At 41.9% G+C, this 16,637-nt stretch overlaps 1 protein-coding gene across 1 annotated transcript; it reads left to right on the top strand.

Annotated features, from left to right (window-relative positions):
• The first annotated feature begins 6,563 nt into the window (after positions 1–6,563).
• FIBIN (fin bud initiation factor homolog (zebrafish)) lies at positions 6,564–8,381 on the top strand. The gene has a single exon (XM_014953782.1). It carries the CDS (start codon positions 6,724–6,726, stop codon positions 7,348–7,350), a length of 627 nt encoding a protein of 208 aa, XP_014809268.1. The 5' UTR covers positions 6,564–6,723; the 3' UTR covers positions 7,351–8,381.
• Positions 8,382–16,637: the final 8,256 nt, after the last annotated feature.

Below are 16,637 nucleotides of genomic sequence, written 5' to 3'. Positions count from 1 at the left end.
TTCTGAATGAAAGTCATAAATTGTAGTAGGAGGTATAAATTCCCTATCGATGTTGTGCACCAACCTCAGGCACGAGAGAATAACGCAGTGTTAGGGCTGCTGAATGAGTGCTCTGTGTGCACCGAGTCATTAAAAACCTGGGGAACAGTCAGCCATGACTGCACAAAAATAAATATAGAGCCGACTGTAAATAGTACCCCTTCACCTGCTTCTTCAAGTAGAATTTTATAAGAATGTTTGTTAAAGGGAATGATTTTTTTTTTTTTTTAACAGGGAGATTTTGGCATATTTCAATTGAAACCATATGCTTGGTCTTGTGCTGCTCAAATACAAAGTCAGTTTAGTTTTAAATTTAATACACGTTTAAATTAAAACACCTAAATAAAAAATCTGAGTGAATGTGTTAGGATATAAAAAGAACATTTTCCAACTCCAAAAAAACTGATCTGGGAATACAAGTGAATTTTACTATAGAAGCATGTTTTGTTTCATTCTTTATTTGCTACATTAAGAAAGGTATGGGTGAAAGGAGATTAAGCCAGTTAAATCCTAGGATTTTTTTGTCATTTTTCCATCTTCTCTCACTTTTATCTGCACAAAGGATACCATTATAAATATATCTGAGGCTGAGAATAGAAAGACTAAACCATTGCAGAGTTATGTTTAATAAAACTACATGCAGTTAGTTAGCCTGAACATGTAGGCTCCTACTCTAAAGTCATAAGCAGGGACTTTAAAGGATTGGGGAGCAGAGGAAATTTGATGACTAATCAGTATAAAATGTGTCAGGATCTAGCTTTTATTCAGGAATTCATCCCTGATCTTAATACATAAGATTATGTGTGCAAATCAGAAAATGCCATCCTTATAAAGGTGGTAAAACTGGAAATTTTATAGTGTAAAATCTGCAGAAATTGCTGGAGAACTGACCTAGAGAATAGGCCTGGTGAAATTCAGCCTTCACAAAATGTAGATGTTTTCAAGACCCTGCCTCAAATGAATATATTAGATCACAGGACTGCAAATCCTGAGCAATTGTATCAATGGATTAATCCCATTGGAAATGACATCAGCATTTCCCCACCAGACTGTCTTCTATTTCTTCCAAGGCTTTTACTCAAATTCTTTTCCAACCCTGCCTGAGCAAAACATGTCAGGTTTTAAGCTTTTTCTATTTTGTAAGAGAGGGAGAGAAGGAAAGAGAAGTTGTGGGTTTTTTTTAAATCCTAAAATAAATCTTGTTTTACTTCTAACAGGTTAGAGTCAAGGAGAATGTATCATCATGAGTAATTAGTGAACTATGTTTCTGTAACATCTGCAAAGTATATGTTTTCACATACAGCCTTTTCACATTTATGTAGAGCATAAATGTAACACAGAAAGGACTGAAAATCAAATCAACATTTTAACAGCACGATACACTGTCTCTGTAACAAACCACATTTACAGAAATGGGAAAAGTTCTCCATGTGCTGGCCAACGATGATCCTCTTTGAAGTGTTTTCATTTCCACTGAGGAAGTGTTATTATTTCCACTTCAGGAACCTTGCTGAAGAAATACAAGTGATATCCCTTCTGGGGTTCGAGGTTTTTCATCAACAGACAGAAACTGCACCAGTATAATACCAGTAAATATTCTTCCCTCCTCGTCTCTCTTTTAACCTCTTCCCTTCTGAGGAAGCATCCAGATGCATCACTTTTCTTCTCAAAAATAACCTGAGCACATCCTCAGTTTTCTGCTTTAAGCAAATTATATTTACGTAAGGTAAACCAGCACCCGCTACAGACAGGGGTGTGGTAAAATCTCTTTCTTTCTTTTTCTTCCAAGGTTGAGCTCATTTTGGTGTTGGCTAAAATTGAAGTAGATTCAATACTAATTGCATATTATTCTGAGACAGCCAGCCTGACAGACTCTTTCTATTAGCTGCATTCACGTTAAGCCTCATACCCAATACTTCCTATAGCTACTATGTTTTTTCAGTTTGGTTTTCTGTATTGCTTATCCAAGGAGGGCCAGTGCTAAAGGACTCGGAGGACTATATTCCTAGACACAGCTGTGGTTTCAGCCTGAAATGTCAGGAAGAAAAGGTTCATCAGAATCCACCACCTCTAAACATTTTCTCTACAAATTTGTATTTGAGAAATCTCTTGTGCTTGAATTAAACTCACCTTTCTGAGAAATTCAAAATTTCAGTGTAATCACAGATATGCATGCTGCTCCTGAACATTCAATATGGTTCATGCTTCAGCATATTCGTTCCTAATTTCTGTTGTATTCCAAAGTTGTACTGAATGAGTATTAAGTGCTTTATAAAAGTTTCATTTGACAAATCATTTTTTTTTATTGTGCAGAATTTCTGGTATATCTTTGTGGCGTTTTTCCCACAAAAAACCCTGGCATTATTCTTTCACGGGATATTTCATGCTCATGTAACTTGATGTCATTTGAGCATTTAGTGCTGCACCCTACAATTAGAAATTACACACACATACTTGTTAGTCTCATTTTTAAACAAGCTATCTTTATGTAAAGCTATAGAACAGTTCGCAGCAGGAAAACAGAAGCCAGAACAACATTTATACCCTAAAGCCTGTGGGGCCTTTAGGACCATATAACATATATCTGTTCTCCAAATTAGTGGCCATTTACTTCTGAAATATTCTGATCCTGCAAAGTTTACCATCCTCTGCGACAGAAATAGCAAACATGTGTGAGCCAAGAACCAAAGATGAAGCAGTGCTTGCAGAGGAAGACTATGCAAGCCTCGTCTGAAATCCAGTGCCGAGCCATGCATTTTCCATCAGTTTATAGGCAATTTCTGGACTGGAGGCTGATTTTGGTGCTAGTATATAAGAGATTATGCAAAGTGAATTCTGCAGGTCTTTATAGTACTATAAACCTAATGCTCTTCAGTGGAAAAACAATGGCTTTACCACAGCAGAGTATATCATGCCAAGTATTTGTAGAAAGACAGTATCAGTATGCTACTTTATTTTTGTTTCCAGTACTTTTTCCTCATTTTATGCAGAAGGAATTTTTGAATGCTTGAACAGGCACAGAGGGTAAAATACTGTCATGCTGAAATCAATGGGCCTTTTGACAATGCCAGGATTTCAATGAGGGCCTTCATGGGAGCATGCCACAAGGAGCAGCTGTTTCTTGGATGCATCCCAAAAGCTCCCCAGATATCTGATCTCATACAACTACCCCTATGGGTTCCCAGCAGAAAATGCATCGTTCAGCAGAAAGCGGTTTGCTCTCCTCCCCGGTTCTCTCCACCCTGCGTTCCTGGTATTCCTGAGAAATTCCCTTCTGTCCTCCTCCGGTTTTATTGCCCCCTGTGCCTTCCAGATAAGGCCAGAAATTACTTTTGAAAACTCTGCGTTGACACTAGTTTTTATGTTGTTATTTCAGCCCTTGCTGCGGTGTTCCTGCTGCTGCCAGCTGTGATGAAAACGTCTGACCCTTCAACCCAGGTCTTGATGGATAAAGGTAATCCATTTTTCAGTATGTGTCTTTCGAAAAAAAAAGGAAAAAAATCTGATTTTGATTTGTATGCACATGGTTTTATGGACAGTTTAAGGGTATTCATATTAGATTATCTCACCGCAGTCTTAAGACTTTTGTCTTTCAGATGTGATTTTGGAATGGATAATATTACCATGCACAGTATCATTCTGTCATGTTTTCCACTGATGCTTTTTGGTTAGTGCTTAGGACTCTGTTGTGTTGTAATCCTGAACCATATAGGCATTGCCCTGGATCAGGCTGTTGTGTATCTTTCAGCAAGTTCAGCTTTTACCAAAGCTTTGCCTACTGAGTCACCCAGGCTGCAGATCCCATGTTGCAGACTTCCTTCAGAAGCAGACATTCCAAGTGGGTTACTTGGGGAGAGACTATTTTGATGTAAAATTTAAATAAGACTTGGATAATGCATGTTGGATTGAAAACAGCAGTGGCAGGGACTCGGCAGCTGCAGCAGGCAGCAACAGACACCTCTTAGTCTCTTAATGTATGAAGAAACAGAGAAAAACGATTTACTAAGGCTGAATTTTTACCCACTGTGGCACTGGTGAAAGCATAACCATGCTGACAAAGCTATAGCTGAGTGATTTACAGCGCGGTACTTCTATGAAAAGGCCTCAAAAGTGGAGTCCACCACAACCCAAGTATCAGCCAAACCAGTCAACTGGCAGTAACACCAGTTGGGGTGGAAACTTATGTAGATAAAGTACTATGGCTGGCAAAGAATTGGGAACCAAATAAAATATTAGGTGAAAGAAGAGCGTCCTGGGAATAAAATTGTTTGAAAGAGCCCCTGTTGGCAAACACAGACCAAGGACAAATGCCAAGTAGGCTCAGTTGAATAAGCTTTAAACCTTTTATAGAAAGCTGAAGCACAAAAGCTTAGCCTAATCCAACCTATTTATATGAGTGTTTTCTGAACTTAATTACAAATTTAAAATGTTTCCAAATGTGTGGAGTGTTTCTGTTTGGATAGCTCGTCTAGCCTGGGTTCTCAGCAGTGCAAAATAGTTGCCTGGACTCTGCAAACTTTGCTCGCCTTGAGGTGTACGTGCACATGGTCTTAACCGTCTCTGGGGCTTGGAAGGTCTGCTTAAAGCAATTGAATAGGTGAAGGGTTCAGTTATTACCCTCGCTGTCTCTGGGCTAGGCTTTTGTTGGCTGGCTGACTGGTTGGTTTAGTTTTTGCTCTTGTTCCTTGGTGTTTGTCAGTCTTATGACCTCCTGCGCTTACGGAAAGCCCTTCAGTAGGCTCTACAGTCAATACTCAGGGACACTGATAGCACAGGTTATCATTAAGTATTAAGGGCCCTGCTGGCAGTCAGAACTTGCATACAGTGCTATTGTGTCGTACCTTAAAGGGCTTGGCCATGTAGTTAAGCTCATCGCTGAGCTCCCAAGAACCCAATGACCTACCTGTTGGCACCAGGGCCACCTGGGAACAGAAGCAGTAGCCAGCTACATGGAGAGAGGGGCCTCGCTGGAGCCTCTCAAGGAGCTGCAAGTGAGGAAAGGAGCAGCTTGTGGAGCTCAGCATGCTGGAGCTCAAGAAGAGCAGCTGGTCTCTCCAGCTGCTATTTGCTTCACGTGTGCCCAGAGAAGGGAGAGCTTTTGATTACAGTAGGAAGCTGCTGTGAGGGAAGGGGCTGGAGACTCTGCATTTGACATGTAGGTGTCTAAAGTCATGGCAGCATAAGATGTAGTAGAACCAAAGTCCCCTGAGCCCCATCAGGCTCTAATCTACAGTGCCCGGCATAACAGTGAAAAAAGTAGAGATACTTCATAATTATCTGGCCTGTTTCCCAATAAAGTTAACTGTAAATATCATCGTTATTTACAACATGCAGAAAATATCGGGATGACAGTTTAAATATTTACATTAAAGAGGAGATATAAGTATTTTTGCATGCAAAGCCCTCGCGAACAGCGCAGGGGGAGTTTTAACTCTGTACGACGGCAGGATTTGGTATAATCTCTGTTACCTGGTGATGTTTTCCATGAGGGAGGGCAGATGATGTGAAAGGAGCTGGTAACTTTACAGACCCGTTCTTTTTGTGATCTCACCTTGACTTAACAACTCAAAAATAGTAAAGACGGATTTATACCAGTTACTTGCAAGGTTCCACCCTGCTGTAATCCAGCTACTGCCTTCACGCGGAATATTGTTTTATGAAAGCGAAACGCTTAAAATTTTACATAGTCAGCCCCGTAGAATGAACCGTATTTGGATTTTCCTCAGACAACTGTATTTGGATTTTCCTCAAACGCATCTGACAGAATCTTCTAGGTTGAAAGGGACCTTAAAGGTCTCTTCTCTCAAGTCACAGGCGACAGGACGAGAGGAAATGGCCTCAAGTTACGCCAGGGGAGGTTCAGGCTGGATATTAGGAAAAATTTTTTCACCGAAAGGGTTATCAGACATTGGAATGGGCTGCCCAGGGAGGTGATTGAGGCACCATCCCTGGAGGTGTTCAAAAGACGGGTTGATGTAGTGCTGGGAGATATGGTTTAGTGATGGTGTTGTTTTTTGTTTGTTGTGCGGGTGTCTGACGTTTTATTTAAGAACAGAATTTGCATTTCATCTCCCCGTCTTTACCCTATCGAGGTTTATCGCAGCACACCTTACCTTTTTCCCTGAACCTGCATCTTTTTTCTCTTTCAAGCGTTTAATTGGGGACAAACCAGGCGCTTTAAGCACCTTTGCAGCTTTGTGCAGCCCCGCGGCCCCACAGCCGGTGCTTGCTGAGGGGGGCGCGGAGCTCCCGCGAAACTCAGACTATCAGCAAAGCAGGCATTTTTAAGGGGAAAATGAGGGAAGCTGAGCAATTCCAGGTTTAGGGGGTGCGTGTTTATTAAGAAAGGTGTACTTTTCTCCCTCCCCTCCCTGCGCTGGACACCTCCGGGGGGGTGATGCCGGGAGTGGGGGGATACGGGTCCCCGCCGTGTCCCGCCGGTCGATGCCCGGGGCGGGGAGCAGCCCGGGGGCCGCTTCCTCCTCCTTGCGGGCTGCCTGGCTTTTAAAGGCGGCGCGCCGGCACCCGGCCCCACACCGCCGCCGGGGCTCCGCGTCTGCCGCCGCCACCCGACCCGACCCGACGCGGAGCCGGCTGCGCCTGCGGGACGGGGGCCGGGGGGACCCCCATGGGGGGTGGGCAGCGCGGAGCCCCCCCCCACTAAGCTTGCCCGCCGGCCGCAGCATGCCGGCAGCCCCGCTCCTGCTGTGGTTGGGCTGCCTCTGCAGCCTCTGCCGGGCTTACTTCGAGGGCCCGCTCTACCCCGAGATGTCCAACGGGACCTTGCACCACTACTTCGTCCCCGACGGGGACTACGAGGAGAACGACGACCCCGAGCGCTGCCAGCTGCTCTTCAGGGTGAGCGAGCAGCGGCGGTGCGGCGGCCCGGCGGCGGCGGGCGGCGGGCTGAGCCTGCGGGAGGAGCTGACGGTGCTGGGCCGGCAGGTGGAGGACGCGGGCCGGGTGCTGGAGGGCATCGGCAAGAGCATCTCCTACGACCTGGACGGGGAGGAGAGCTACAGCACCTACCTGCGCCGGGAGTCCGCCCAGATCAGCGACGCCTACTCCAGCTCGGACCGGTCGCTGAGCGAGCTGGAGGGCAAGTTCCGTCAGGGCCAGGAGCAAGGGGGCCGGGAGGAAGCCCGCCTGGGCGACAGCTTCTTGGGCTTGCTCCTCCACGCCCGAGCCCTGCTCCGGGAGACCCGCCACATCTCCAGCGGGCTGCGGGACAAGCACGACCTCCTCACCCTCACCGTCCGCAGCCACGGCGCCCGCCTCAGCCGCCTCAAGAACGACTATCTCCGGGGATGAGACGGGACCCCCCCCCGCCCCGGGTCCCTCCACACCGCCGGGGGCGAGGGGCTTCGGACGGGGCCCACAGCCCTGCCTCCAGCGTGCCAGGGCTGGCTGGAAGGAGCACCTCCTCATGCAAACGCATCCTTCATCCTGGAAAAACTTATTTATTACGTTTGACTTCCTAAACAAATAGCGCGGCTTCTATAAACCAGGAGGGTAGAGGTATGTTTAAGTTAATGTCCCATATTTAAAGAATTACCCCGCATTATATCACTCATCTTTGGTGACAAAGCAAAGTAAGCTTTCTCGTCGCCCGATTCCCCGTCGTCGCTCTGTGTATCGGCTGTTCTGCTACAGCTCACCTGCCACAAACCTGGGTAAAGCCTGGTGCTCACGTGTAGCAGATGCTTAAATTGCTTTTGTTGTTACTTCCCTTCAGGGTGAAACTTCTGGCCCTCTATTAACTTTCTTAACCTTTTGTAACGGTATGTATTCTACACACGTTAAACATTGTTCTACTACGTAGATTTCCAGTTGTGTTTTGAAAGATGGGAACTGTTCTGGTGAGATTTGTACTCTTCCAGGCTTGCTTATCTGTGACTCTAAGCTATCATAACCCCAAGAGCCGGCCAAAAAGGCTTATGTCAGATCCTGAGAATGCTGATGCAGATTTTTATAGTAAGGAGAAGGAGCCCTAGTGGTGATTGTAGTTTCAGATCCCCAATTTGAGAGCCAGGTTTCTTAGAGCATGTTTCTAAAGCAGACAAAAGGGTTTTGTCTGTGCCAGCACAGTGACATGTCCTGTCGGTGCCTTTGTACTTTTGCTAGCTAAGCTATTAATAAAATTATTTGTACTCCTAGACAATAGCAAAAGTGCCTAGTGGGAAGGAGGGGAGGATTGTTTGGGTTTCTAGATTCATTGCTATATAATTGTCAATTGGGGGTAATATGGCTACTAAGTTACAGATACTGCAGGAAGAATCACTGTTTGGATGAAAAAAGTTCATATGTTGTTTTAATAAATATTTGAAAACAGTGTTAAAGCACTTTTTTTTTCTTTTATTGCTCCGCCTGAGACACTCTTGCTTTTAAACGTGTTGTAATATGTCTTTTCAGCAAAAAAATTGTGTGTAGGTTCTGCCAAATGAAATAATGTGCTTTTTAGTAAAAACAAATAAAAATCTACGGACTCAAGAGGTAAGCAAGTTTTGTTAAAAGAAGTGATAAAGAAAAGAAGAGGGTGCGTAGCATGGATTTTTGGCGTTTGTAAGCCTTTTTAAGAAACTCGCAACCTCATGGCACTGGAAGAGAAGCTGCTCAGTGCACATCTGAAGTCTGATCTTGTTAACCCTACTTGCATTCAGGTATACTTTGTTCTGCAGCCCATCCAGTTGGTAAGTTACTCAGCAGTGCAATGGGTCAACCTAAGACACCTGGGACCAGAGCACTGAAGACGCCAGGACATGTTGATGAAGGTGCATGTCTGCAGGACCACTGGACCATCCAGACAGCTCGCTTTCACTAAAGGCAGTGAGGTGTGGCTCCCAGCAGGAAAATTTACGTGTCAATTTGCACCTTTAGATCCCCAGGAACTTTGAAGATCTCGCTACAAAAGAAGAAACATTTTATTGTTTGACTTCGGTGGAACTACTGAGTGTAATTTTCAAGTATGTTGTCAAGTTAGAAGGTATGACAGGTTCTAGCTCTTAAAAATTAATTTCCTTGTGATACTTTCCTTGTCACTAGGGTTAGAGGTAACAACACAAGAGCAAACCCTACAGCATTTCTGGGATGGACCAAGCTCTAAAAGTGCCTGAAGGTTTCATTCACATCCAGTCTCTCATTTCTCTCCGAACCTCATAGGTTTACAAGTAGGTGCCAAAGATGTCATGCGGTTCCTTTTGTGCCCAGATGCTTCTTGAAAGTCATTTTGGTCTTTGCTCACCCACTTTGAGTCATTGGGTAAAATATGAACTGTAAACATCAGTAAAGAAACGGAAGTGACAGGCCATGCTGGCTTTTCTAGCCATATGACAGCAGTGTTCAAATCCTAATAGAAAAATAGTAGTAGTAGTGGTGTGAAACAGCTTCTTGAATATGCTTGGAGCACCTTGGCTATTCTATTTGCGGTAGCAAACTTTTAGTCAAGCTCAAACTATCCCAACATACACAGCATACCAAGAGAGTAAATGTTTGCAGAGTGCTTACTTTTCAAAGTAGATTACGTGTCCTGTGGAGGTTTACAGTATAACTCATTCTGCTCAACACCCCTGTCTGTAAGTTGTCATTTAATGAAACAAAACCTGGTTCTTTAAACTCCACACTAACGTTTCGTATGATAAATATTAAATGTTGATAAATATCTCCATTGATTTATGTTTCAGGAAAAATGAAAACGTTTTTACCTTGGAAATTGAAACAAATTCAGAATTCTGCTCTGTGACTTTGATTATAAAAGGTTTTAAATGCTCTCTTTCAAAAAGAATACGCATACATCTGAGTCTGCTCTATGCACAAGTTCACATGGTGAGTAAAAAAGGTCAATCTTACATGGATTTGATCAAGCCAGTTCAAAACTCTTTTAGGACATTTAAATCCATTAGAATTTGATTTACAGCATTTTGGCCAGTCTAAGCAAGCATGTATATTAAATATCTATTAAATGTATCAATTTTGAGTCACAGCTGATACATAAAATAGCCTTTATAAATCTGCAGTTCCTGCAAGAACTGGGTATTTAGTGATATCCAAGCAGTTTAAAGTTTCAAATTCAAAATAGTTCTTTAAAACCTATGAAAACTATATTGCAATCCTCTTTGCAATCACACATTTTTTTCTGCTTTTGCTTTTTTTATCTGATAAAACTCATTTAATTAGAAGAGATAAAGATCCTCTGGTTTTATACAGCCTATTTCAAATAGTAAAGGCCTTTTTATCATTGAAAACTCAGTAAAGACTTGTAAGCAGAGAGCTTTAAAAGGATGATTTTAGCAGTTATTTTGACCCAATAGCTCCTCCTGTTGTGTTTAAATATTGCATCAGTACTGAGCTCTTTCTTTTCTTTTTTTTTTTTCTTTTCTTTTTCTTTTTTTTTTTTTTAATGTAGAAGTTCAAACTAAGATTAAGCTGACTTGGTCTTTTTGGTAATGGTCTGGACATTTTCAGAATATGTTTTCTGAATTTTTTAAGGAGTTGATGGTACTGAAGAGTAGATGACAATGTTTTCCAAAAAAACTTCAACTAATACATCTGGAACAGTCATAGAGAGCTTACTTAAGTTTTCTTTGCCACTTAGCCTGTGATTTAACTCATTGAGAGTCAAAGCAAGGCATTAGGAGACACAGGCTACTTTTGAAGGCAGTGCTCTGCTGTGGACATTCTCATGTCTACTGACATACATGTAGGGAGGAAGAAGCTCAGAGTGTCTCACATCAGCACTTAGAAAAGCTTGGGAAAGAAAAGGCTGTGTTGCCTCCTGACAAGTCCATTACTGGGAGTTTAAGGAGCAGGGTGGGTGGTGGTGCAAATTGTGGCTTTCTAAATCATAGCTTCCAAAGTTTCACAGGTTGACCTCCTCATGACCATCCTGAGAAACAGAGAAGACCAGCGAAGCTTTCAAAAACATGGTAAGCCTCTCAAAAATCCTGTGTGTGCCAAGCTGGGTGTATGCATTGCCTGATGCTAAGTTGTTGCTCCTCCAGGTTGTCATCTGCTCAGATGCAGGTTGCCAAGATGTGTACCTCTGAAGCAAAAAATATACTTGCCTTAGTCAATAGAAACAACCTGGTGATCTACAGAGAAACCACCAGCCCTGGTTATAATCTTACCTTGAAAATGCATATTTTGAGAAGAAACTCTATTGGGTGCATCTGTTGCTGCTGGTGTAGCTGATTATTTAGATGGGCTTCATGTTATTTTACCAGCTTCTTGCTCATGCTTCTCAGTCACCACTTTTGTGATTCGTAAAGAAGTTTTCAGCTAACACTGAAGTGTTGTTGAGTGAAATGTATTTGACAGCCATTATTATTCCTGAAATAACCCTCTATGTTCAAATCCGGCATTTTTTTCTAGCTTTTAAAACATATTTTTACTTAGAGCCCATTGGGAAATTTAATTTCTATTACTTTGATTGTTGGTGAGCCATTAGCAAAAATTGAACAATTTGTGGGTCCATATTTCATTCCTGAAGTATATGAAACTGGCAAAAATATCGAACCCACTACATGCTTTTTAAAAAAGCTTTTATTAGAACACATACATATAAAAAGACTGTAACTCTGTGCTTATTTTATTTTCTTCATAAAGTTGTCATCCTGCCTACAAGATCAGTTTACAACTGTAAAAGGCAGAACTTAATGACTAATTCTGTAACACGAAAAACATATGGTCTCGATAATCATTACATTTTTAATGATGTGGCTTGGACAGAGTCATTCATGGCTTGTAGAGTCATTCGTCCTTGAAAACTGCCTTACCTTGGGGAGGTATCGCTGACGGTCTCCAACATGCCATTAACATTCTTTCACGAGGAAAGACAATGCCAAGTGTATCATATTTTCTCAGGTGAAAACCTTCCTTAGGATGTATCTACACCTCCTTTAAGTGCTTAGAAACTGCCTGTGTAGTAGTAATTGTTTGTGTCTGAACTTTCTTGGGGGTGGAGGGGGAAAGTCCTTGGAGAAGGTTGGCTTGGGGAGAGATTTATTGTCCAGCGCTAGATATTGGCAAGTGCAGGACGACTGAAAAAGCTATGTACTTGCATCATATTTTCCATACTTCTTCCATGCTGCAAACATTTCACTGCAACAGGAGTTACCATTATAAATCAGTTTTAGCGTAAATAATCAAGGCTTTACTATAGACAGACTGTCCAAACTGCAAGATGTTTTTTTTCTGCCTACATACCATCTCTTCTCAAAAATAATGTGACCAAGATTTTCAGTTTAGTGCTAGGTCCAAGACAATTAATTCAGTGGGCCTTTGGTCTTAGGTTCTCAGCTTTTGTACTTAAAGTTGTCGAAGAGCTTTTTATGCCTTTTCCTGGGTAATGATAAAGAATTCTTTACCATACACTTTCTGTGTTGACAACTCTTTGGTTAGTCAAGAGCTGTCATTTTTTCTTAATAGCAGGCTCTGTCCTTTTTAATGAGTAATAATTTGTTTCTAATTTAATATGATTTAACTGAGATTTATATTAAAATTCAGAGTAATATGGGTGCCTATGTTAAATATCTTGCAAACTATTTTTATGCTTTTATGATTTCTTACAAAGTAATATTAACTCTGGATTCTAACAGAGGCACAACAAAACACAAGCTAGTTCATAACCGGGTCAGCACACAAGCCAGGATGCAGTTAGGTTTGTAATTTTAAATATTAATTTGCCTATTCTCTCATTTCAGAAGAATAACCCTGGAAAATAAGGAGTGAATGAACAAGAGGTAAACTACGCTTAGTTGTTTGGTTTTTTCCTGATATGAGTGCAGAGGAATAAATCTGAATCTTGTGTATATCAAGAACAAACTGAGGTTCACCCTGTGCTCACTTACCCTAGAAGCAAATTTGCAATGAGGCCCAGTTTTTGTTTCTAACATTTATACTTCTGTGGCAACTGAGGTTTTCAAAAAGCCAGGCATCCCCCTGTGCTACATATATATTGATTTATGCCTCCTATCCTAATCACCTTTCCATCGTGCCTGGTTCTGCAACCATATGCAGGTATTTATTTACTTACATAGTCTTACTGAATTTAATATTAATTCCTCTCCATCTCTAAGCTGCACTTCAGTCTGCCCTGCTGCACAGAGCAGAAGCTCACAGGACCAGGAAAACATTATTACTGTTGGTATGTCTGACTCCACTGGGAATACTGGTCTAGTAGCATTTTACTGTCGTGTCGGGGTCACAGATTTATTGGAAAATCATCAGAGTTTGCTTCCTGAGGATGTTCTGCTTTTTATGCTCTTTTGCATGTCAGCCTGTGGCTTTAAATTTTGCAGTGCCCTTTACCTACTAATTGCTGCCAACCTTCAATTTATTTGGCAGTAACTTACCCCCCCGGTACCGTACTTCCCCCTGTGAATGATAGCGACAGAGTAGAGCCCAGAGGGAATCAGGGAGCTGAGCTTGCACTACAGCATTCAGCAAAACAACACTATGACAGTAAAAAGGCACGTAAATGTACTGTAAAGTAAATAAGGTCCAGATTTTCATTATATAGCACTTCTGGCATACCTCTCTTAAAATTCTTTCTTTTATAGCCACTCAGCAAATACAGGCACAACACTAATGATTCATATTTTGCTGAGTTATGTCATCTTGAAGGCAGTTTGTTTTTATTTCCACTTGGAAAGGATACTTTTCCACTTGCGTATTATGTCACACTCCTTATAAAAATAGAGACCCGGTCTTGCAAACACCTTGGAGTGCTCCTGGTACGGAATGAGACTCATGACCATTACAATTCTCACACCCTCCTTATTATGCTTATAATACTTCAAAATGTTCCCCTCTTGGCTTGAAAAATGTCTCCGTTCTTGGTCTGTGTACAGCTTTTCTTCCTAAACAAAATTTCTTCTGGTTGGTTTTTTTTTTTTTCCACCTGGCAGGGATTTATATGTATGCTTATGTACTTAGTTCATGTTAATTAGAGATTTCACTCATTAAAAACCTCTATTATTTAGACACACTTGATCTGTTTCTTCATACTTGAAAAAAATTGATTCACTTGATTCTTCTTTTAATTAGTAAAAATATGAAAGGAATTATAAACTTATGCAATATAAAATGGCTTCTTTCAGCCTGTGTGCATTTAAGAGGATGTGCACTGGTTCTGAAAGAAAATAAAGAAGGAAAAGTACTTGAGAAACCTAGTATTAATGTAATAGGTTGCCAAACCAATAGCATAAGAGTCAGGAAATTAACAATTGTGGCTTCTCAAGCAACAATCTACATTCAGCATAGGCAGAGTGTTCGCTCTGCCCTTTTCAAAGAGCTATTACTTGCAGATTAGAAATTGACACAGGGAATAAGGTATGTACTCTTTATAAAATATCTGCAGGTATACAGAATTCTCTTCTTTTTTCCCTGGTTTTTTCTGATATTTTCCCCTTTTTTCTTTTTTTATTTTTTTTCAGGGGGTAATGAGGAGTAATTAAAACTCTGGAATAAATAAATAAAGCAATTTGTAAACCGTATATATTTTGTAACCATTATATATGAAATGAACTCAATTATCTGCCACACATCCAATCTATCAAACCTTGAAAATAATTTAGAATTTTCAAGCTCCTGGTTTCAAATATCATACTTAAATGGAGGATGGAGGAGATATACATTAGTTACTTATTAAAAAATGAAAAATAAAGACAGGAAGGCAGCCATGACAACCAAGAATATGTATATTCCATAGAGAAAATGGTGAAAAAAACAAGGCAAAAATGTGAAAGAAATGTGGAAAATGGATTTGGGGTCTAATTTGAAAGCAACTAATTCCTACCACTCTTTCCTTAAAAGAAAGTAATGCATCCCACTCTGTGCATTACAGCACTGCTTTGGCACGTGAAGGTTGTTTTTTACTGAAGATGTTGAATGATAACTACCAACAAAAATATTTAATTTCCTATAAGTCGCAGACTTAGTCTTAGCCCTTTTTAACTGCCAAAATGCTTAGACAGTCTCTAAACAGTCATTGAATATTTTCACTTCTGCATGTACTCGTTTCCATCCAACCAGCCAACTTTTCATCTCTGTGAATGCTTTACTGTCTGTGAAAAGTGCTGCTTAGGCAATGTTTATGTTGAAGGTTTTCCCTTTATTGGTTACACTGAGGCACCGGGACTTTTCTGGGTGCTTTGTAGACCACAGTATGGCCACTGAGCACCCAGTGGAGCAGGTGTCTCTTGCACAGCTGGGAAAAAGCTCTCCATCAGGAGGAAAATTAAGGTTTTCCTTTTCCTTTTCAGTTCAGCTCTTCTTTTTCATGTCGGCCATGCCACCAGCTTATGCATGCTGAAGAAGGTGGGGATTCCAGTCCAGTACAAGCTGAAAACTTGAAGACCAACATGGGCCACTCCACCTGAAAACTGGTAGGTGCTACGTCCCACCATTCCCTTCAACTACACAAGCCGAACTTCTCTCTGATAGAACCTCCCTCCCTTCAGCCACCAGGAACACACTGTTCAAATAAATGCAGCATTAATATGTTTGCCAGCCAGAGGGTATCGGGCACTAAATAATAAGGGTGTGTTAATGCTGTTTTAAAATTTATTCCCAGGAAGGTCATCTGCCTGAAGCTTACTGCTCACAAGGTTTGTTTGAGAGTAAAATCACCTCATAGAATCACAGAATCGTTTAGGTTGGAAAAGCCCTCTGAGATCATTGAGTCCAAGTGTTAACTTAGCACTGCCAAGTCCACCACTAAACCATGTTCCTCAGCACCACATCTACCCATCTTTTAAATACCTCTGGGGATGGTGACTCCACCACTTCCTAATTTTTCCTAATACCCAATCTAAACCTCCCCTAGTGCAACTTCAGCCCATTTCCTCTTGTTCTTTAGCTTGTTAGTTGGGAGAAGAGACTGACCCCACCTCACTACAAGCTCCTTTCAGGTAGTTGGAGAGATAAGGTCTCCCCTCAGCCTCCTTTTCTCCAGGCTAAACAACCCCAGCTCCCTCAGCCGTTCCTCATGAAACTTGTCCTCCAGACCCCTCACCAGCTTCGTTGCTCTTCTCTGGACACGCTCCAGCCCCTCAATGTCCCTCCTGTAGCGAGGGGCCCAAAACTGAACACAGTATTTGAGGTGTGGCCTCCCCAGTGCCCGGTACAGGGGGACAATCACTGCCCTGGTCCTGCTCACCACGATGTTCCTGGTACAAACCCGCACCATTAACGTGGGGAATACAGACTCCAGCTGAAACAGCAAGGACGTTTCATGCCACAACACAGCTCTGTTTGGCCACAGCTCCACTACATCTTGCCTGTAAAGGCCATCTCTCCTGTTAGGTGATGTTTACTGTAGGCTACATCTGACCCTAGCTTGGTTTCCCCCTTCCCTTTCCCCCCCCCCCTTCCCTTTTTCCCTTTCTTTCTTTTCCCGTTCCTTTTTCTTCTTCTTTTCCCCCCTTTCTTTCTTTTTCCCCCCCTTTTTTCCTTTTCCCTTTCTCTACTTTTCCCCCCTTTCTCTACTTTTTTCCCTTTTCTCTGTTTTCCCTCTTTCTCTATTTTTCCCCCTTTCTCTACCTTTTTCCCTTTTCTCTATTTTTCCCCCCTTTCTCTATTTTCCCCCCCTTTTCTCTATT

This window comes from Calidris pugnax, unplaced genomic scaffold, assembly GCF_001431845.1.
Source record: "Calidris pugnax isolate Ruff unplaced genomic scaffold, ASM143184v1 scaffold268, whole genome shotgun sequence".
Classification (NCBI taxonomy): domain Eukaryota; kingdom Metazoa; phylum Chordata; class Aves; order Charadriiformes; family Scolopacidae; genus Calidris; species Calidris pugnax.
The sequence above is the reverse complement of the archived record's forward strand: the minus strand, read 5'-3'. Positions and strand labels throughout refer to the sequence as shown.

Coding starts and splice junctions, on each gene's coding strand:
- FIBIN (XM_014953782.1), top strand. CDS start 6,724: ATGCCGGCAGCCCCGCTCCTGCTGTGGTTGGGCTGCCTCTGCAGCCTC.